At 41.0% G+C, this 21,604-nt stretch overlaps 3 protein-coding genes across 8 annotated transcripts in view; 2 read left to right on the forward strand and 1 right to left on the reverse strand.

Annotated features, from left to right (window-relative positions):
• hmcn1 (hemicentin 1) overlaps nt 1-4,035 on the forward strand; it is a 140,940-nt gene extending 136,905 nt beyond the window's left edge. Inside the window, exons 104-107 of one of the 3 annotated variants that reach the window (XM_017718046.2) lie at nt 751-1,089; nt 1,793-1,912; nt 2,035-2,161; nt 2,755-3,121. In XM_017718046.2, coding sequence (XP_017573535.2) covers nt 751-1,089; nt 1,793-1,912; nt 2,035-2,161; nt 2,755-3,121 — 953 coding nt within the window. Of the gene's footprint in view, nt 1-750; nt 1,090-1,792; nt 1,913-2,034; nt 2,162-2,754 lie in introns of all 3 variants that reach the window. The other 2 variants (XM_017718045.2, XM_017718047.2) reach the window with 2 other exon arrangements.
• A 63-nt stretch (nt 4,036-4,098) lies between these two features.
• On the reverse strand, nt 4,099-11,279 carry arpc5b (actin related protein 2/3 complex, subunit 5B). The gene is made up of 4 exons (XM_017718048.2): nt 11,011-11,279; nt 9,447-9,519; nt 6,750-6,926; nt 4,099-5,645 (listed from the first exon to the last, which is right to left on the reverse strand). The coding sequence occupies exons 1-4, from the start codon at nt 11,148-11,150 to the stop codon at nt 5,583-5,585; spliced, it is 453 nt and encodes a 150-aa protein (XP_017573537.1). The 5' UTR covers nt 11,151-11,279; the 3' UTR covers nt 4,099-5,582.
• A 5,280-nt stretch (nt 11,280-16,559) lies between these two features.
• rock2b (rho-associated, coiled-coil containing protein kinase 2b) overlaps nt 16,560-21,604 on the forward strand; it is a 60,708-nt gene continuing 55,663 nt past the window's right edge. For 3 of the 4 annotated variants that reach the window (XR_005130212.1, XM_037537978.1, XM_037537979.1), the window contains exon 1: nt 17,121-17,219. Coding sequence is in view for 3 of the 4 variants with exons in the window: in XM_037537978.1 (XP_037393875.1) it covers nt 17,121-17,219 (99 nt within the window). In the remaining variant the exon portion in view is untranslated. Of the gene's footprint in view, nt 17,220-21,604 lie in introns of all 4 variants that reach the window. The other variant, XM_037537977.1, reaches the window with a different exon arrangement.

The raw sequence follows: 21,604 nt of genomic DNA on the forward strand, positions 1-21,604 counted from the left end.
TATTAAGCTGATCACAATGATTTTCCACAGTTGTTAGCTTTCACAGTCACACGTTTATGTGGCAATGAACAGAATGGTTTAGGTGTTCAGCAGTGAGTGATGTTTGTTTATTGGAGCTTGAGCTGTGTCTGTGTGTCAGTTGGGAGCGAGATAGGTAACCAGAAAATTTGGCCACTTTAGGCTTCTCTTTTTATAGTTACATACAATGAACAAAACACAGTTAAAAGACATTTCAGTTGTTAATAACGATTATTAATGTGGCAAAAAACTTTCAGCTAAAATTTCATGATCCTGACAGGCCGAAATGGACTACATTTAGGGACATGGGAAAATTGTGTAAATTTTGTATGATTTTATACTGAACTGTTCCTTTAAATTCTGTGCTTTGCTATGGCATTTACAGAATGCAGTCTAGTAGACTTGAAGAACAGTTCAAATCACATCACTTGGTCATCTTTTGGTGGATTTTATATTGAAATCAATGTTGAACGAATGACAGGGAGCAACCTTTTGGCATTTGTTCCTGCATGCCAGACATGCCGTTATGTATGGGCTGTGTACTGATCCCCTTTTTATCTTTTTCTCTCTCCTCCCTGTATTCTTTACCTTTACCTTTGTTCTTCTTCTGATCTCTCTCTCCCCACCGTTGCTCTGTTCCATTATGTGCTTTTCTTTTTCTTTGTGTCTTATTTTCTTTTGCTCCTCTCTTTCTCCCCTGTTTGACCCTGCTGTGCCTTGCTGCGAGAGCAGACATTAACGAGTGTGAGCGGGTGCCGCTGCCCTGCGCTTACCAGTGCGTGAACAGCCCGGGCAGCTACAAGTGTCTTTGTCCTCCGGGGCGTCACCTGCTGGGCGATGGAAAGTCCTGTGCTGGGCTGGAGCGCTTACCAAGCTATGAGAGCTTCTCGTACGGCTTCCGCACCTCACAGTCCTCCCCTGAGCATCGCTACCACAGCCTGGCTTCTCAGAGCTACCACTCCTATGCTGCTAACAGGGGGCGCTACAGGCTTAGCACTGTCCCCTCACGTTCTCGCAGGGCTGTTAAGGCCTGCCCTCATGGCTTTAGAGCACGTGGGGACCAGTGCCTAGGTAACTGATGCAGCTGTTTTTACCTTTATGCCTGATATGTAAAGGGTAGCCCATGAAAGGTTAACTGTGTATATACTTGCATATGTGTAGAATATTGTAGAATATTCATAAATCTTTGTCCAAAGCAGTACTTTGTATTCTGTAAGTAACTGGACATTGACATTTTCGCTGTTTCTACTCTGTGCTCTGGCACACTGGATTTGAAAGAATGTGTACCAAAGTGATGGAACGACACAAGTGTGGATAAAAAATCTCCAAAGCAAAAGGAAGCACATTACCTTATCTATGAAACATTGCGGCGTCAGCATGGAAGACAGTGGAACTGATCCACTTATTCTTAAATTTGACGTGATTACTGACATAATAGAAGCATATTACAGTAGATGGTGCTTCACTTTGCCTCAGGATGGTAACCCAAACCATACCACTACATGCTAAAGTCAGTAACCTGAACCCCATCATTTCCCTTACTGAAGACAGGGCTGAAAAACTCACTGTCCAGTTACTAACAAGCTGCCCTTTAATTATGGCCTACTAGAGCACTTCCATTCTGTTGGGTATCATTTTACAGCTTTTGAACTGTTCAGAAAAAAATTCCAGGCAAGTAGATAAAGAGCCAGTTGTATGATTTCCCGAGGTACTGACACAGCCAAAAATGTTGAGCGTATGTTGCATGTATGTGTTTATCTGTGTTTCTGTGTAGATATCAATGAGTGTGAACAGAGAGACACGTGTCAGCATGAATGTATGAACACACCAGGCAGCCACAAGTGTTTGTGTCCCAATGGCTATCGCCTCATGACCAATGGCAAAACCTGCCAAGGTGAGAAAAAGACACTGACAGTTTGGACTTAATGTTGCATCAGAAAACGAAAAGGTTTATCTTTTGAAAGTAAATTTAAAATAGATGCTTTGTTTGGATTTTATATCAACGTCTCGTTACAGACATTGATGAGTGCTTGGAGCAGAATATTCAGTGTGGTGTGAACAGAATGTGCTTCAACATGAGAGGCAGCTACCAGTGCATTGACACACCCTGCCCACCAAACTACCAGAGAGACCCTGCCACGGGGTAGGAGAAGACATGTCTGAGCACTACATTTCTCACTGACGCTAGAAATTATGTAGATGTGATGACAAGAACTAAAAAAAATAGACCTAGATCATCTCAGAAATTAAAATTTGGGGCACTCTCAAGTTTTCACAAACTGGAAAAGGGGTCTCATGGGTGGCTGGGGTGCCCTATTTTGGTCCTGGAGATCTACCACCCTGTGGAGTTTAGCTCCACTCCTAATCTAACTTAGCTTAGGCAATGAAGACCTTTAGATGCATCTGAAAATCAGAAGCAGGTGTGTTGGGTCCAGGGTGGTAGATCTCCAGGGCCAGGAATGAGCACCACTGACCTAGAACAAAGCTTGTAAAGCAAACTTTAGACTCCAAACATGTCTTGGCTGATCAGCAACATTAGGGGCGAGTTGTGTTTTTTGCTGAATATTCCTTTACATCCAAAAGAAAAAAATCCTTGACTAAAAATGATTTTTAAGTGAAAAATTCTGAAGTGACTGCAGTTTAATGCAAGATTTCCAAACATCTTTGGATTCATCACTCCAGTGCACTGTTTTTTTCCATGTGTCAGTCAAAACTCATTTTCATTTCTGTTACCAGCTTCTGTCTAAAGAACTGCCCCCCCAATGACTTGGAGTGCGCTCTGAGCCCCTACGCGCTGGAGTACAAGCTGCTGTCTCTGCCCTTTGGTATCGCCGCCAACCAGGATCTGATCCGTCTGGTAGCCTACACACAGGATGGAGTGATGCACCCACGCACCACCTTCCTGGTCATAGACGAGGACACCACACTGCCCTTCGCACTTCGTGATGAGAACCTGAAAGGCGTCCTATTCACCACCCGGCCGCTGCGCGAGCCGCACACCTACCGCATGAAGGTGCGGGCCCTGTCCTATGGCACTGATGGGGGCATAGAGTATCAGACCACCTTCATTGTCTACATCGCCGTCTCAGCCTATCCCTACTGAGAGCACTTTACCATGACTGGGAGAGAGAAAAGTAGAAATGCGCTTTTAGTGCAGGACTCCGTGTGTGCGCGTATGTTTGTGTGTGCATGTGTGTGTGTGTGGATGCTATTGTGTGTCCAGTTGTAGATCCGCCACTTGAAAAGCCCACAGATGTAACTTCGTGCCTCATAGAGTGAGGTGCTGAGCTGCAGTGCCCAGTGGGCAGGTAATTGTTAGTAAATAAAGAGGACTTCGCATTAACCCCTGGGGCACGCCAAAGAAAAAACTGCTTTACCTGCAGCTGGAGCCTGAAGACTGCAGGTTCAGAAGAAAGCCAAGCAAGTCCTATGTGGTTTGGACAGTCCTCCTTGCCAGATTGTGTAAAGTCATTCTTTTCCAGATAACGGGTGGTGGAGAGAGATAAAAAGGACAAATGTACATGTATGTCTACCTATTAACTTATTGGGAAGGGCTTGAAAAATGAGAGGCAGTATTTTTTTCCCAACTGTCTGGTTGTTAGAGCATTCTGTGAAAGCTGAAGAAGACTCACATTTTGGGACTGGTCCAGAAAGAAGCTTGTTATTTGTGCAGTAGCATTTGCCCAGTAAAATTCAGGGGTGAGGAACACCACCAAAGATAATCAAACATAAGTATTTATCTCAGGTAAGCACTGCCTTCCCTCTATAAAACAGTTCTTGTCCATGGCAACATGGCTTTACATTTTAACTATGTACAGGACTTTATATATTTGTTTTTGCAACAGAATTTCAGCATTACAAGTTAATACACATTTGATTGATTTTTACAAGTCCATGATAAGATGTATTCTATTTTTATGATTTGTATATAAGTATTTGGTTTTCATTCTGTAATATGTTTCTGTAATGTGTTGTACCCATTTTTAAAGCAAACAATAAAAGTACAATCCAAATAGATTTTTTTATTGGTATTTGACTTATTCACATGTATAAAGGAAATCAAGGATGCAAGCAAGAATGTTTGTTTGATCATACGTATAAATCTTTATTGTTCAATTTCAAAAGCATGAACATAAAAAAATTAATATTTAGTAAGGCAGTTTTTACACCAGTTTGGTTTGTATAATATGTTTTGCACTTGGTCACAAGAGAGTGAAACATTACTGCATTGGAGAGACCGGGCCATTTGTTCAAATACATTGCTAGTCCTTGGAAAAGTTTTAGACGGTGATGGTCTGCTTTTATAGCAGGGCTCTCTCACTACGAATGGCAAAAGACATGAGTAACTACAGACGAAAGCATTTACAGACAAATCAGCAGTGGTCCTTAATAGATTTGCACTAAGTGCTTAGGAATTTTAAGACAGACAGTGATTAGAGATGACAGAGGCTTAAGACGCAGACAGATATGGTGAAACATCACCGGTAATATGAGCGACAAGGGCATTAATACCCTACAATAGCATTAGCGAACAACAGGATTAGTGAAATGGCTGCTCATTGAATCCCCTGTGAGATAAAAAAAAAGGTAGCTGTTCTAAACAAAGTGTAAAGAATCAAGATAGCAATGCAATAGCAACGGTCAGTCATTAGGTAGATATTTGGCTGAATTCTGGAAAAACAAGGGGTGACCAACTTTAGTCCTGGAGGGCCTTAATCCAGATTTACCTGCTCAAACACACCTGATCAAATCAGCAGTTGGCAGGTTTAGCAGGTGTGTTTGAGCATGAATTCACCAACCTGTGCAGGACATCAGTCCTCAAGGACAAGAACTGGACACTAATACACTGTATCTGTGGAGCACAACGGAAAAAGTGGAAGCTATTTTCATTGTGTAATGCTAATGCCCTTTGGTTGTTTTAAGAGTGAATACTGTGGAGCGATGAGCCGGGATTAGTGGCTGACGGGACAGAAGCGGGAGGAAGCCTTTAGGGTATTAATCCTAATCTGTCCCTGGCTAGACAAAGCGAGACAGACCACCACGCCCGGCTGGCAAGAGAGACGCCCCAGCAGCCCCGAATGAGGCTGTTCACTTTAGATGATGACCAAACAGCCTTCCTACTACCAGAAAAATACAAAGACTATGTAGGGACAACCCAGATCTCTTCAGGAACTGTAATCATAGAAACTTTAAATCATACAAAAATGTTCATGTAAAAAAAAAACTGAATAGGTTTAATAAAATCATAATGACTTGCATTCTTAAGGTGATGTGCCTTAAGATTTTATTTCCTGAGAGAAGCTAAATCTACCATAAAAATCAATGGCACCATCATATGCATGTAATACGTGTGTGCATTTGTCTGTGATCAAGGTGCGGAGATAAGGAGACAGACAGACTGTAAAACAGACAAACTGCAGGCGGGGAGAGCAGGATGTAGCATTGGATATGAGTTGTTATCAGCACCCTATAGAAGTCTTTTCTTTGTTCTGAATGAACCAGCAGGTGCCAATCCTGTGGTTTTCTGTCTCGGGGGGTGGGGGTAAAACTGCCTGCGCCAGTGCTTACACCGTTTTCCTGGCGGTCAGTACCCTGACGATGCAGCCCACTCCTCCTGCAGAGAGAGCCTGGAGAAAACATGGCCATGCCATGAGCATCTATAGCCAACAACATATAATATACAATAAAAGTTTGGAATCTCTTGTCATATTAACCAGTTTAATTTTTATTAGAATATATTAAGGCAATATGAAGTGCGCATTTACAATAATCAAAGGTTTGTAATTGCTGTTAAAAAGTTTAGAATCAATGTTTTCAATAATAAGCAATTTGATTGTTGATGTATGTTAAATTCTGTGTCTGTGATTTTGGTCCTGTGTAACTACGCTGGTTTAATGAATTATTAGGACATTTGGAAACTGTAAATAAATGAGAAGAAATTTTAGATGCGTACAGACTGATGAACGGATCTGTAGGTGCTTCTAAAATGACTGAAAAACCTGTATTGCATTAGTTGTCATAAAACAATTGTCAACAAAAACCAATACGCAGAACATATTCAAATTCAAAAGTGGAGATCAACTCAAGAAAAATGAAAGTCAACAGATAACTACAGTATATCATCATCATCAATATTTTTATTCAGTTCTTGCTCACAATTCGTGAAATTTTGAATATAACTTGAATAAAATGCCTTTCGCAAACAGTTTGTGACATTTAAATCCACATTAATAGGGCAAGAGACACCAAATTTTTAAATGCAAGTGTAAACATAAATAGACAATAGCTGAAACCTTTGAAACCCGTGACCGTTGCACGACTAGTACATTTAAATCGTTTCATATGTCTGAAAACAAATAGGTTTTCTTGGAAGTTATTGAAAACGAGGATTCAAAACTTCTGGTAATTCCAAATTTCTGAACGTAACACAGTTTCAAGTCATTTAATTTTATCATGACTCCACAGTGCCGTGTTACATATTATGAACAACACTTTGATTATTCCACGTTATCAGTATCCTTGCCGTAAAGGTTAAGAAAAGTGTTCTCACGTCCAGTGGTGAGTCACTGCAGTGCACAGTCTTGACTCACCAAAGTAAAGTCTATTATGTGCCTAAGAGCACAGGTATGGTGCTTCACAGCATGATTTATATTAAGCCATGCCATGCTCTGGCTCCCCAATATCTGATATGAAGAAGACTTAAACATCGCCCCTCAACACACTGTCCCTACCTTCTCATGCCACTGCAGGAGGATGGCGCTGCTGTTTTCCGATGGCCGCTCGAAGCCTTTGTAGATGTACTTCATCAACAGGTCCACGCCGTTCTTGTCCAAAGACTGCACTCCCTTCTCGATGTCGCTGGCCTTAAAGGAGCTGAGCACCTTAAGCACCAGCCCCTCAGCACGGTCCTGAAATAGAGAACCAAACACCCCTTCTTAGCATTGACATGACAACTAGAGTAAAAGGTAAGACTGAAGATAGGCAGCCAGGCACAATAAGGGCAGTTTAAAGATGCGCTCTAGATTTTGGGAAAGCCTGTAAGACCTGGCTTTTAAAGAAACAAGAGGCGACAACAGCTTCAAGTGGGAGAAGATGAGTAAAATGAATAATTCTGAGTGTAGATAAATTAATGAATGGATTAAGATAAACGAATGTTAAAACAGAACAGCTGCATCTTAGCAACGATTTGCTGTACATTAGTGATAATGGGCCTCATTCACCAGTATCTTAAGTTTTTTCTGAAATGTGGTTTTGAAAAAGGTCCTAAGGAAAAGGCAACGTCAAAATTATAATGTCCTTAAACCGCAGAGCTGTTCGACCTTTGTGCTTGAGTGTATGTAGATTCTGTTCTTACCTCACAACAAATTTCACATAAGAAAATACTGGTGAATGTCAGAATCTTCATAAAATGTTGGTTTTAAGAAGAAATTACTTGAATGTTTGGTGAATGAGGCCCAACAAGGTTTTTTTAAACTAGCAATAATCATCAATCATATGGTCACAAGCAGACGCTGAAATGCACAGCCGTTTACACATGGCATTTCCACGAGTCTCAAACGTGTACAAACAGGAGAGAAGACGGAGAAACAAGCGATTGCTTTTGTCTCTGCTGTGACGATGCAGTCCTTCCTTGTTTTCAGAGGCGCATCAAGAAGGTTTTTGAGTGGTGGTTTGAGTGTTTGGGTCATAACGTTTCTCTGAGACTCACTGGATCCCAGTTCATGTCCATTTATGATCACCCCAGACATACGTTAAAGGCAGGTGTCAACAGGGCCTCGTAACCTGACATGCACTATATATAGAAAAGTATGTGGACAATTGAACATCACCTATATGAGTGTGTGGAGCCCATTTTGTGGCTGTAACAGTCCCCAGTCTTCTGTGAGGCTTTCTGCACTATTTTGGAGTGTTTCTGTGGGACTTTGTGCTCAATCAGTCAACAGAGCATTTGTGAGGTCAAGTAGTGAAGAAGGCCTGGTTCACAATCAATGTTCCAATTCATCCCAAAGGTGTTCAGTAGTGTTGGGTCAGGGCTCTGTGCAGGACACTAAATTTCCACAACACCACACTCATTAAACCATGTTCGGCGGTATGCTTTACACCACTCCAGCCAACACTCGGCACTGCACGCAATGATCTTAGGCTTGGCCATTTCACTGATTAAGGATTTTTTGTCAATTAGTCAATTAATCTGATGACTATCAATAATTCTATTTTTTTTTTAGATGTTTGATTACAGAAATACTGGAGTTCAAATTCAAGAGAATTGCTGTGACACATAGATTAATCACTGTATGTCATAGAAACCCTTTCTCTGAACTTGAGAATGAGTATTTTCACTTAAATATTTGAGTTAAAACTTACAATGGATTTATTTAATCACTGGACTAATAAGCCATGACTCCAACTACTGCTCAATTCCTCAGCACATCACACCACTCAGCATTTGCTGTTCCTACTTTAAACTAAAGCCATACAGACACCACGAAAAGCCAGAGGTGGTTTAAAATTTACACAGAGAAATGCAGCCAGTCTTTTAGGTAAATAGACAAATGCCACTGGTAAGGTACCAAGCAAATGTTGCTATCTTAGTCTTTTTCAGCTCGAAAATAGACACCTTGTGAAAAGGTAGCAAACCAAGCATGATAAGTGATGCTAAATGCTTTACGTCCTTCTATTTACACACATGTAGAGTGAAAAAGTGAACTGAAACCTGGCTTTTATCTGCTCTCCCTGCTATTCTATACCAGCACTCTGCCACGCAACGCTGTGTCTTGATAAAGTGCTCAGGGATGCTTTTCCAACCTGCAGCGCTTACAGAGTACCACATTGCAAGGTCTCTATCTAAAACACTCCAACACTTTAGAAGACTAGGGGAAAGTTTTTTTTTTTGTTTTTTTTTTCATGCTTTAACCGGGCAGTCATCTTAGTTCATAGCTACATGCCAAGAGACGTTATGCTAATCTGTGTACTTTTCTGCAATCTATGACACTGATTAATCGTCACAGCCCTAATGCTAATCCATATCACGCTCCTGACACACAGTTCTTGCACTGAGGTTGCTTCCAGAAGCAGTTTGGAACTCTGTAGAAAGTGTTGCAACGGAGGATGGGCAATTTTTCATGCTACGAAAAAAAAAAAAAACGAAACTATTTATTTAGTTTTTATGTATTTTGAAGCATTCGTTTAAAACAATCTGTAGAACCCAGTAAATGATATGCACTAAAGTTAATCTTCATGCCCTGCATACTGCGAACGCTTATTAAAAAAGAAAAGAAAACTGCTTGACAAGATGGACACCTGCTATTTTACTGGCACTGCATCATGGACATAACGTTCATCGCTTATTAAAACGCTACAAATACTGCAGCACTCAGCAACCTGCTGACACAAAATCCAGCCAAACCATAACTGCTCTCCAGACTCACCTTGACATTTTGATTCTTTGTATTGATTGGTGGGTTTTTCAGGACTGCCTGTAGTGCTCCCATGAGGTTCCCTTTACAGTCTGGAGTTAAGGATAAAGACTAGGAACTGTACTGAACTAATACTGCTTAAACTGCCATCCCCCACTTTGAATACCAACAGTTAAAAGCCACATCAATTTCATCAGAGCAAGAACCATGCTTTAGTGTTATGAGGTGTAAACTTCAACTTCACTGCAAACAGTGAATAGCAACGAGACGTCATTCAGAAACAGGAAATAAGGTTTGGTGTTGTGCAAAACGGACATATATGGACATGAAATCAGCTTCCTCAATTTAAAGACCTCAGCTTGTTACAGCTAGAGGTGGGGTTAGCACAGTGTTTAAAGCAGACAGCATGAAAAGTGAGTGAGGAACAGGGGTAAGACAGCAATTCCTGAAGAGGCATGAAAGGAGATTATGCTAGGAATGTGGTTACAAGGCATGCCTGGACATCCACAGACTCAGCGTTCCTTCATAGTGTTGGACTGGGTGGAACTGAACAGCCTGTTTGGCAGCGCAAACATTTTATTTCAGTCTGATAATGTGTAGAAGGCCTCCCTACTCCCCAAGTGCACTACATGACTCCTAAAACAAGGGCTTCTACAGACAAACAGTGCACTCTTGTCCAGTATGGGGCCATTTGGGACTCTGCCAAAGCAACTGCGATCTTCTGCTGGAATCCACACCACGTTTACTGGCTCGAACTATAAGTAGGCAATTACATTTCAGTTAACAGTTACATTGCTGTCATTTATGAACAAGGCCTTGAGTCGCTGTGGTTTAAGCGGTAAGCGGTTTTAATGAAAGTCCATTAAAAAAAATAGACCAACTAGCTCACATTAATAACAATCTACTCAAAAACCGTTTTGTTATAGTAGCCAGCCAGCTAACCTAACTAGGTTAGCTACTCTGAGAGAGGAATCAGGTTAATTAGCCAGCTAGCCTAGCAGTTAACTAACAGTTCGTTAACCTATAGCTTACAGATAAACCAAATGTACAGGCATTAGCTTGCTAGCTAACTAGCTAGCTAGTTATTACCTTGGTAGCAACCTACAGTAATAACTAATAACAGCGGCACCGTTAACAATGAAACTAAAGCCAGCTTCTTTGTGAATTTCCCCGTTCCACCTTAAATGGTGGAGCAGTTACTATAACGCCCAAGGGGGCAGAACGTAACTGCTGCGCTATTTAAGGTGGAACGGGGAAATTCGAACAAGAAGCTGGCAAACAGGAAGCCAACTTCAGCCTCGTACTGTTGTTCTTAACGTTAAACTGCGTCATACAAACAGTTAAATGTATATACTGCTAATAATAATAATAACGTCCAAATGTTGAATATTAAGCAAAACATTAAATGCGTCCCACTAGCTTGTAACGTCAATTATGATGGCAGCGCTGTAGGTTAACTAACCCAGGCTAGCTAGCTTAGGTTACAGACCATTAACCCGAAGACACGTACATAGGTTAGTTAAATATTCTGAAAGTGTTAAAATAGTCTCTTATATCGCTGATAACAGAAGGATATTGTCTGATGAGTGAATCCACTTCTGCTTCGTCTGGACCCAGCTGATTCTCTCCTCCATCCTCCTCGTCCACAAACTTGTTCTCGTCGTACTCATCCACATCCACCTTGCGGAACCGATCGGACACGGTGTTCTTCGACATGACTGCGAATCTCTCAGTCTGCGCGTCAGATGTCTGGCATAAATAAAGCGTATTAAGCCACTGATGCTGCCCGACACTGCACTGCACAGCGCCTGCGTTCACTCGCTTCCTCTCTGCAGCATTCCGTTTACTTCCTCACAGCGCGCCCCCAGCTGGCGGAACTGCTCCTGGAGCCGGGAAGCTCGATTCAGTTGACCGAATCGATTCATTCAATGAATCGAACACCTGATTCAAATCAAGTTTATTTTCATTATACTTGTGGCTGAATGTAATCAAATCTTCAAAGCCATGTACCAACACATAGCGTTAATACAAATTTTGTTAATACAAATTTTGCGCTGTGGATTGGGCTGCCCACCGTTCTGGGCAAGTGCCCCCTAGTGTGTGTCTATTCACAAGAGTGTATGTGGTGTTTCACTTCACGGATGGGTTAAATGCGGAGGTGGAATTTCCCTGTTTGTGGGATTAGTAAAGTATCACTTAACTTAAAACTATACTATACATATTGTGCTATACTGTACATTTTTTTAATGTAGTACTAGTGGTACTAAATACTATTTTGACATAGTATCCAGTATGGCAGCATTCGGTTTTACACACAGGCCTTTTACCCTTTTTAATCCTTCCCTTTTACTCCTTCTCCTAATTCTTAAACCAAGAATGATATATTTTATTATACATTTATATATTTTTTGCTCCAAGGGAAACCACGTGAAAAGCAGGAATACACACACACACACACACACACATACACACACACACATATATATATATATATATATATATATATATATACTCTATATTGCCAAAATTATTCATTCACACATCTAAATCATTGAACTCAGGTGTTCCAATGGCCACAGGTGTATAAAACTAAGCACCTAGGCCTGCAGACAGCTTCTACAAACATTTGTGAAAGAATGGGTCGCTCTCAGGAGCTCAGTGAATTCCAACATGGTACCATGATAGGATGCCACCTGTGCAGTCCATTCGTGAAATTTCCTCGCTACTAAATATTCCACAGTCAACTGTCAGTGGTATTATAACAAAGTGGAAGCGATTTTGAACGACAGCAACTCAGCCACAAAGTGGTAGGCCATGTAAAATAAGAGTGTGGTCAGCAGATGCTGAGGCGCATAGTGGTCGCCAACTTTCTGCAGAGTCAATCGCTACAGACCTCCAAACTTCATGTGGCCTTCAGATTAGCTCAAGAACAGCATAGAGAGGAATGGGAATGGGTTTCATGGAATGAGTTTTCATGTCCGAGCAGCTGCATCCAAGCCTTACATCACCAAGTGCAATGAAAAGCGTCGAATGCAGTGGTGTAAAGCGCCGCCACTGGACTCTAGAGCAGTTCTCTGGGGTAACGAATAACTCTTCTCCATCTGGAAATCCGATGGACGAGTCTGGGTTTGGCTGTTGCCGAACGGCACTTGTCTGACTGCATTGTGCCAAATGTAAAGTTTGGTGGAGGGAGGATTATGGTGTGGGGTTGTTTTTTAGGAGTTGGGCTCGGCCCCTTAGTTCTAACTTTGTGGGAACAGTTTGGGGATGGCCCCTTTCTGTTCCAACATGACTGCGCACCAGTGTGCAACAACACAACAACACTTTTGTGTATTAAAACTTGGGTAACAACAGTGTTTCTGATACACTTGTAGCAGCACCACACACATTACCATGCCACTACCATGGCAGCGTCACTGCTGGGCCAAGGATGGTCTACCACCCAAATAATATCAGCAGTAGTCTTGTGGTAAGAAACTGACCAGGGATTAATATAGTAGAGGGTTACTGACAAATTGTGCACCAACAGATGTGCTACATCTTATAAATGTACACATGTAAATTGTGGAGCTCATAAACACAAAGTAGGTGTTTCTAATAAGCAGAGTTGAAGTTGCATGCAATGTGTTTCACCACTAGAGGGCTCTTTAGAGTCTAAAATGAATCTAAGCTCTACAGACCATTGTGTCTTGCAAAATACTGAATGCAGTTTACGCAATGCACTGAAGAGTGGGTTGCTGTTGTGTTGTTCTGGTTATCTGATCTTTTTGAAGCATTTTGAGCAGTTTTATTTTTCTTTGTCTGGTTCTTTTTGGGTATATACACTCAAATTAAGTACTGCTGGATTAGTTTACTGAGCACTCTGCTTTTTCTTGCATGCTATTTTGCCACGGGCAGCTCTGAGCTCCATAGGGGAGTTACCACAAGAAATTTAGTAAACAGCACTCTAAGAATTATTTACTTCACATGCATAAAGTCCTAGTACTTATTGTACCATTGCTTGCAGATGTGAGTGATCAGAATGAGGCCTGTGAATTGACATTAGACTATGTTGCAGGTATTCACTGTATGAATGTGCAGTGACTGTCAAAAGTGTCCTGATTTGCCTCGTCTGATGGTGGTTTTCCAGACCACAGACACATTAATCAAAAACTACATCTGCCAGTCACAGGAGACCCTGACACTAAAAATCTTTCAGCGACCTGGACTGGCCTAACGTCCGCCTGGAAAACAAAGCTGTAGATTATTGTCTGTTAACAGTCTAATCCTGTTTCTTAATAAACAGTTTGCTGCGTGTCTCTGGTGGGTGTTGCCTCAAGATTCCGCTGTGACCTGCCCTGACTTCCACAAGCACCTTAAAGATAAAGATAAGATAACTTATAACAGTGATTTATGATCAGCTGCCCTTACTCAGATCCAAAGTGGCATAAAAACACCTTACAGTGAGAGTGCACACAATTTCCCCCTTAGCCCAAATGTAGCCCATCATCCAAGGCACATTAGGTGTCAGAAGTTTGCTTAGCAGATGGAGTTATAAGCTAATATAGCTAAAATGTAATGGAAGCTTATACTCCACTAATTAGCATTGTGCAAACTGGGGCGAGCAGCTACCTGGGCTGTTAAGTACTCTCAAGTAGATTCACTAGTGGTTTCTATAGCAAAATGACAGAAGTATGTTGCACAGATAAAAAATTGTAGCAGCCATCCTGAAGCCTGAATTTAATCTGTTCCTGGGTTCGCTTTTACATTTTTATTAGTGAAAAGGGCATTCAGACTAGAGTTTGATATATTATTTATTGTTATGCTGTATGCGGTACCACAGCAGTATCACTGCCTCAGCAGTTTTATAGTATTCATAATTTTATATTGTTTTTTCATTAACATTCTCAAACAATATCCAGGACACAGTCCTGACTGCTAGCCTAGCCACTGATATATGGCCTAGTAAATATGCTAGACTTACTTTAACTCTTACTTCTTGTCAAATAAGCACAAAACTGATACCAGAGATTCTTTCATTCTTTCAAGCAGAAAAAAGAAGCCAAACTGAGGTTAGGTGTCAGGATAGCCTGGTAGCTACTTTGCTAGCTTTAGCTTTTAGCTTATTGTCCTTCTCAACCACAACAACATTTCGGTCATTTCTTAAATCCATGCTCTCCATTGTAATGGTGGTTTGTAGACTGTTGCAACAGCTTTATGGCTAGAATACAACATTTAGCTTAACAGCAGTCATGTTAGGTGTCTGCCTTCCTTCTGCATTCACCAGCTAATGGAAAAAATACAGTTTCAAAACTGTCTGCTCCAAAAATGCCAAGTTCACCTTCAAGATACACCATCATAAAGGCTTTTTTTCTAGTTTTTAAAATGGAAAATACCAGTTACGAGCAGGGGTGCTCACACTTTTTGGTATGGAGGGCCAAAATGCAAGATTTGTGGTGGGCCGAGGGACAAAAAGACAAAACAATATACAACTAAAGAAGGTAAACCGGTTCAAAAATTGTATTTGTAAAATTGCACTACATTTTGTTAAAGGAAAATAAGGATGTAATAAGTTACATGTAATACAAAAACGTGTTGTTCTCTTAGGAGGTGGGGATAGAGTACATTTCTGTCTGGCCCAATTAAACGTCTACATAGACCAACTTTGGTCAGCACTGCTATGCTAGTAGGCAGCTTACAGATGTAGCAATGATTAGATTTTTCATTTTGGACAGTGTGTCTCTTTAATAACTCGACGCAGTGTGTAATGATTAAGGCTTGCGGGTTGTTTGGCGCTCTTAGGGGTTCCATTAGCTACTTTAGCCTTTTAGCTCCTGAGCAAAACTAAAGAAGCAAAATCCAAACACCAAACATCTCTCAGCTTGCTGTGTACGTTTGGGCTAAACTGTGTAAATAAGAGATTTTTCACCAAACTGCCACCGCATGATAAAGACACCTCTCAACAGCAGAGCCGAAAGGTCTACGTCAGGTTAATGATCTGCCAGGGAGAGGACGCCTGTGTCAACAACCCCTGTGACGCCCTGTGATGACATCACTCTGTATGTATGTGTGTGCCAGCACCAGGTTAGATTGGATGCGTCTCCCAAAAACCTGTGGCACGCTTCTGTAATTACTCATCATCCTCGAGTACAATCCATGACTGTACTACACGGACAGGTCAACCTGTCACTCCAGGTGTTTTTATCTACTACCGCGTCCTGTACAAAGACCGAGAGGCAGCTTTTGAAAATGCATCCGCTGACTGTTGGTTCAGTTTCGCTTATTGTGTCAACTGGTGAGTTTTTCCACTGCGCCATGTTCAGTCCATCAAAGCTTTGTTTGAGCGGAGCTAATCAGATGCCAGACAGTCGCAGGCCTAGCAGCAAAGGTCATGTGTTCTATTTATGAAAATGCTGCAACGTCACTGATAAACAAATCAGCTGAGATGACACAGCAACTTCTTCTTTCACACACATTCACTATCACATACTCATCCCTCCATCACACACATCACTTTATTTTTATGTTCTTATTCGCCTCAGATGGCTACAGCCATAATGGTTGCTCATCAGCTAGAGACAGGTTTATAGGGCCCTTTTAGACCTAATAAAACCAATTTGGCTCACACTGTACAATTATATATTTACATAATTGGCCCTCATAAACGTTTTATTTAAATACACAAAACAGTGTCAGCTATAAAAATGGATTCATTGATTAATGTTGGCAGAAAATGAAATGGAATGAGAATGGCATGTATATATTATTATTATGATTATTATTATGTATTTTAATAAAATACCCCTAAACCTAATGTTTATGTCTATGTCAATAATAATAATAATAATAATAATAACTTAAAGATGGTCTTTTCCTGCAAACGTTAGTGCCCAATTTCTGTTTATTTACTAAATCTGACACAACACAAACAGAAAAAATAAAAACACAACAATAAAATCGAAATATTTTTAGAGCACTAACTTTTACTTTTTACCACATTTTGTATTTTCTTTTTTTAATAATAATAATAATAATAATAATAATAATAATAATAGAAACAATTTTACATAAAATATTGTTGTATTTTCAGTACACATTTTATCCAGAATGTTCGACAGAACTGAAATTAGAGGTAAACTTGAGATTATCAATAAGGTTGACTGAAGTAAAGTGTGGAGGTCCGACCGTGTAACTCTCTATTAATAGCATATCGAGTCGTGTGCTGGCTGAACAGACGAGCCAGGCTACTTCCCTGCTAAAAGTAGGAGCGGTAAAAGCGATGTGTGAGATAAGGCTGGAGGAATTCCTGCTTTCGCCTGGGGGCAGTCAGTTAGTCAGAGCCACAAACCAGTCCTACTGAGAAGAGCCAGCCGGGCTGCTTGGCACTTTTACTCCATGTGTCTTACATTTTACATGTCGAGCTAAAACAAAGCGGATTGAACCAGGCGCTGATGAATGACAGCGAGCGAGTGACTTTAGTGACAGCTTGGCTAGGCGACTTTGAAAGGAAAACTGGGATAAAACTAACTTCGGACAGAGCTTAGATCCTGCTTCACTTCCCGAGGAGGTCTACGGTTCGCTCGTTTCGGAGGTGCCGGGCTTTGGGCTCGTCCACCGGCGCTCTGCTGGGACTTGAAGGTTCCCAGCGTGGCTCTGCCTTTCACATGTCTCTGCTGAGGAGGACTTTAACCTGCCCGCACTTCCAGCATGTCGACCGGAGCCGAGAGGAGACTCGAGTCTCGCATGAGGAAAGTGGAGGCGATGATAAGGGACCAGCGGTCAGCCTTGAATCTGGAAAGCTTGCTGGTAAGGACACTGCTAGGCTAACTGCCCAGAACGTGTCAGTACTGCACACATACACGCTCACCTCTGTTAGCTGTGCTCAGGGTGTTTAGGCGGGGTAACTGAAATGATGTTGATAGACTACCATTCTGACAGAAATGGATAATACCTGACAGAAATGGATAATAACTAGTTATATTTTCACAGTTATATGAACCTTAACTACTGTATTATCAGAGAAATAGACAGCAGGCCAATTCTAGAACTGTTCTACAAGTTATACGAAGGAAACATAAGAACACAATAGTTGAGAACAGTACAATGAGACATTTAGCCCATTAGTAGATTGGGGAATAGAGGAGGTTTACAACATTGTCGCTGGTTCTTTAGGGAAGATAGTAGTTCCATATAGAACTATGAACACTCAAAGACCCCTATGCATGGTGAAGTGTTTCTTCAGATCGATGGACGTTGTGTTGTTTAGACATTTGTGTAAATGGCACCAAAAAGGTCTGCTGTTATGATGGTTCTGTACAGAGCACCTTTTTGAAAAGTGTTCTATATAGCACCAAACAGGGTTCTGTTTTACAACAGAACCTTCTTCAGGCTTAATTTCATTCTGTTCTGCTGATTCAGCGCCTAGACTGACCCAGCAAAGTGGAACAGAACCTTTGTTCATACTTTGTCATACTTCTCACTTCTGAGCGTTACCATTTTAAAATTTAGGCTAAAAGGAACCCCAAAAAGAGAAGAATAGCGCTTGTGTTGCACTTTTTGTATAAGAAACTCGGCTTGGAGTTTTTGGATGTGATACTTTCTTCTTCCCACTGAAGTTGTTTTTGACTTCTGCTTTATAACAAGAAGTCTTTGCTGAGTGTAGTTTTATGATACTCTTCAGACGTCTGCTTAACAGTCTGCCTAAGCAGTTTGTTCTAATTTAATATAAAATGTTTCAGTTAGAGCCGGGCAATAGGGCAGTATCATTAGTGTGATAAATTACATCACAGTATATCACAATAAGCTGAGCATATCATCAGTCCTAAAAAACACATCCCAACTGCCTGTTTGATTAGAGAGTATATTTGGTCCTGTTTTGTTGGTTTTACTGCAGCACAGGGTGGCACTACTTGTCTGTAACAACGTATCATATATCTGAAAAAATAAATATTGTGGCGCGTCATATATCGTGGAGACTTCTTGATGTATTGTGATATTGCATTTTCACAATACGGCCAGCGCTATTTCCGCTGTTTCGTGTCAAATCGTCATGTAGGCAGTGCAGTGATTTGAAGACAGTTCAACAGCTCAAGACCTCCTGGATGAGGTTTAAAAAGAGAAAGAACATTTAAGAAAAGAAACATTCTCAAACCAGTCTTACAAGATTGCCTCTACTACCACCCCTTCAGAAACCCCAGCTACCTGGCCAGTTCCCATCTTGTATTACACCACCTCAAAGAACTCTTAGAAAACAACACCGTACATATGTGGACAAAGCATAAGCGAAACAAAACCAGCAGAGAGGCATAAAGCATATGTGGAGAGTGTAGAGAAATTGACGGAAGTCCTAGGCCAGTGTTGCTGACTCTTATCTGCTTTTGCTTGATATGATCTCTGTGTGGGGAACACGCCCTTCTCCTCAAGAATGTGGACTGGTCTGTGTGTGTGTGTGTACATATGTATGTGTGTATTAAATTACCTCAAAGCATCATTCCAACTTAATTACCCACTAAACAGGTAAATTGACACGCTGGCCAAAATGAAAAGTGTAACCATTGCTGCTTCTGTTCTAAACATGCCTGCTCACCTCCTATAGCGGTGCAGCAGTAGAGTCTATAGTAGGATTGTCCAAGTTTAAAGAGTAGAAAAAACCCTTCTGATGACTTATCTTAAAAGTTTGATTATGTATTCAACTCTAGTTTTAGGCCAGAATGCTGTGTAAGAGCCGTTATTTCCCTTAGCCTCAATGTAATCAGTTGTCCAAGATAATTGAGCTATGAAGCAAATGTTGTTAAGACATTACGTTAATTAACATAATGCAAACTGTGCTTAATCAACCCGAGACTGTGTGGCATGCTGTCATCTACATGTAAGATGCTTCAAGTTAGCTGCTACTATTTTAAGCTTTGCAGCATCCCTTACAGTTTATAGGTAAAGAAAATCATACAGTGTGTCAGAAACCTCTGCAAGACTATTTATAATTGCTTGACAACTTAACCTGGTTTGTAGCAAATGCTAATTGGTGGACTATAAGCTCCCTTACTTTTTAGCTACATTAGCCGCTTAGCAAATTTCAGACGCCAAGCATGTCTTGGCTTATGGACTACATTTGGGCTAGGGATAGGGCTTTATATGTTTTATTTTTTTACGGAACTATCACAAAACATCAGTCCACCTTAATTACCTGCTAAGCAATTTAATGGAAGGGCTGCTTCTTGTTTTTAAGGTGCTCTTATTGCACTGTAAGCTGTGTAAGGTGAAATTAGGGGGGACTTGCCAAGCAAGTTTTTCATTAAACCAGCCGAAAGATCTGTTGGTCTGCATTTGGTTCTTCCAACCATGCAGTCAAATCATCTGTACTTTTTTATGCAAATAAACCAGTTTTTTTGTAGGCTTTTTCAATGCATTGCAGAGCTCATCTTCTGGAGCTGTGTAAAATCTGGGGTGAACTGAAAGTGACTTTGCTTTTTCATGATGTGACGAGCCGGCAATGTCAAGCCAGTGATGGCTAACAAGTGGAAAAGTGAACATGTTGCCTAGCAGACCTTTAAAGCACTGACCACACGTGCATATGGTCGCTTTTGAATGGTCACATCACTTGCGTGCTTACGCTCTTTATGAAAAGCAGTATCTGTCCACAAGTAAGCTCCAGAGTTATTGTGTGATATATTTTGGGTGTGTGCGTCACCAGATGTAGAGAGCTGATGACAAGGAAAGAACTCACTAAATCCCTGATGCCTTATTAACACTGGGTTTAAATATAGGCCGGTTCATCTCCTAGTCAGGCCAGGCTTCCATAAAGCTCTGTACTGTTAAAAGAATAGATAAGTGAAAGTATTAAATTGGCTTTCAAATTGGTTTTCCTGCTTGAACCAAAGGTAGTCAGTCAACTACGACGCGTTTGTTGTCCTTTAGTTTTGTACTGAAGCTATACGGCTAATTTAGCTAACAAGCAATGAAAGCAAATGATCACAGACTGGCAGAGTGCAAACTGTATACTCTATTCCATTAAGCACTAATGACTTTTGGAGTTTCTTAGTCTGCTCTATTATGGTGACCTTTGTGCTTCAACTCTATGAACTATGATTGCAGAGCTGTGGCTCATGATTATTAAGTGCTGTCATGTTGGTTCTGACTCCTGGAGACCATATGAATAGTATTTCCCCAGAATGTTCTGTCATCTGTCTGGGTCCTTAGTCTTCTTAATGGCTTATTCATGATTCCTTTGATCCATCCATACGGTTGCTGGTCACGCTCTTCTTTTTTTCCCTTAAACTATTTCAAGCATAACCCATTTCAAATGAATTAGTTTTCCTTATAAGAGCTTTCAGGGCTTCCTAAAGTGTTGTCATCTGCATATTGAAGGTTATTATTTCTTCCACAAATGTTGAATTGTGTAGTCCTGCTTCACTTAAAATAGATGGACAAAAGTATTGGGACACCTACACGTCACAGCTACAGGAGCTTTTATGACATCCCATTGTAAATCCTTAGGCATTGATATGGAGTCAGTCCTCCTTTTGCAGCTATAATGTGCTCGTCTGGGAAGCTTTCTACAAGATTTTTCTGTCTGTGCCATTCTTTGCCCATTCATCCAGAAGAGCATTTGTAAGGTCAGACGCTGATGCTGGATGAGAGGGTGTTCGATGGGTTAATGTCATTCCATAATTTCATATAATCAGGTTTTGCTGTAGTCAATGAAACACACGTTGACCTCCTTTTTGAGTTCTCTGGCTTTTTCAGTTATTCAGCATGCATGGACAGTCATATCTCTAGTTCCTCTGCCCTTGCTGAATACCTTTTGAACATGCCCATTTGTAGACATCTTTTGCCGCATAGATGTACTCTCTGACCATTTTATTTCAAGGTTTAACCTTGTAGCCTGTCTGTTAATGCACAGTTTGTCTTAACTACCCTTAAGAGTAGTCCACAACCCAAAAATATCCAGGTTGGAGCTCTGTGGTCAGAAACTAGCCACCGGCGACGGCTTATCTAAAAACACTACACCCATCACCGGTATCCAGTTTCTGACCACAGAGCTCTTACCTGGGTATGTTTGGGTTAGGGACCACTCTCAACTTAACTGACGAGTGTGTAAAAGCTCTTGCAACACTTCTGTACACCACCCAAGTAATATTTTGTCAGCAGTGGTCCTGTGGTCAGAAACCGACCAATGGTGAATGCAGTAGACG

The sequence above is a fragment of the Pygocentrus nattereri genome, chromosome 4 (assembly GCF_015220715.1).
Source record: "Pygocentrus nattereri isolate fPygNat1 chromosome 4, fPygNat1.pri, whole genome shotgun sequence".
Taxonomy (NCBI): Eukaryota; Metazoa; Chordata; class Actinopteri; order Characiformes; family Serrasalmidae; genus Pygocentrus; species Pygocentrus nattereri.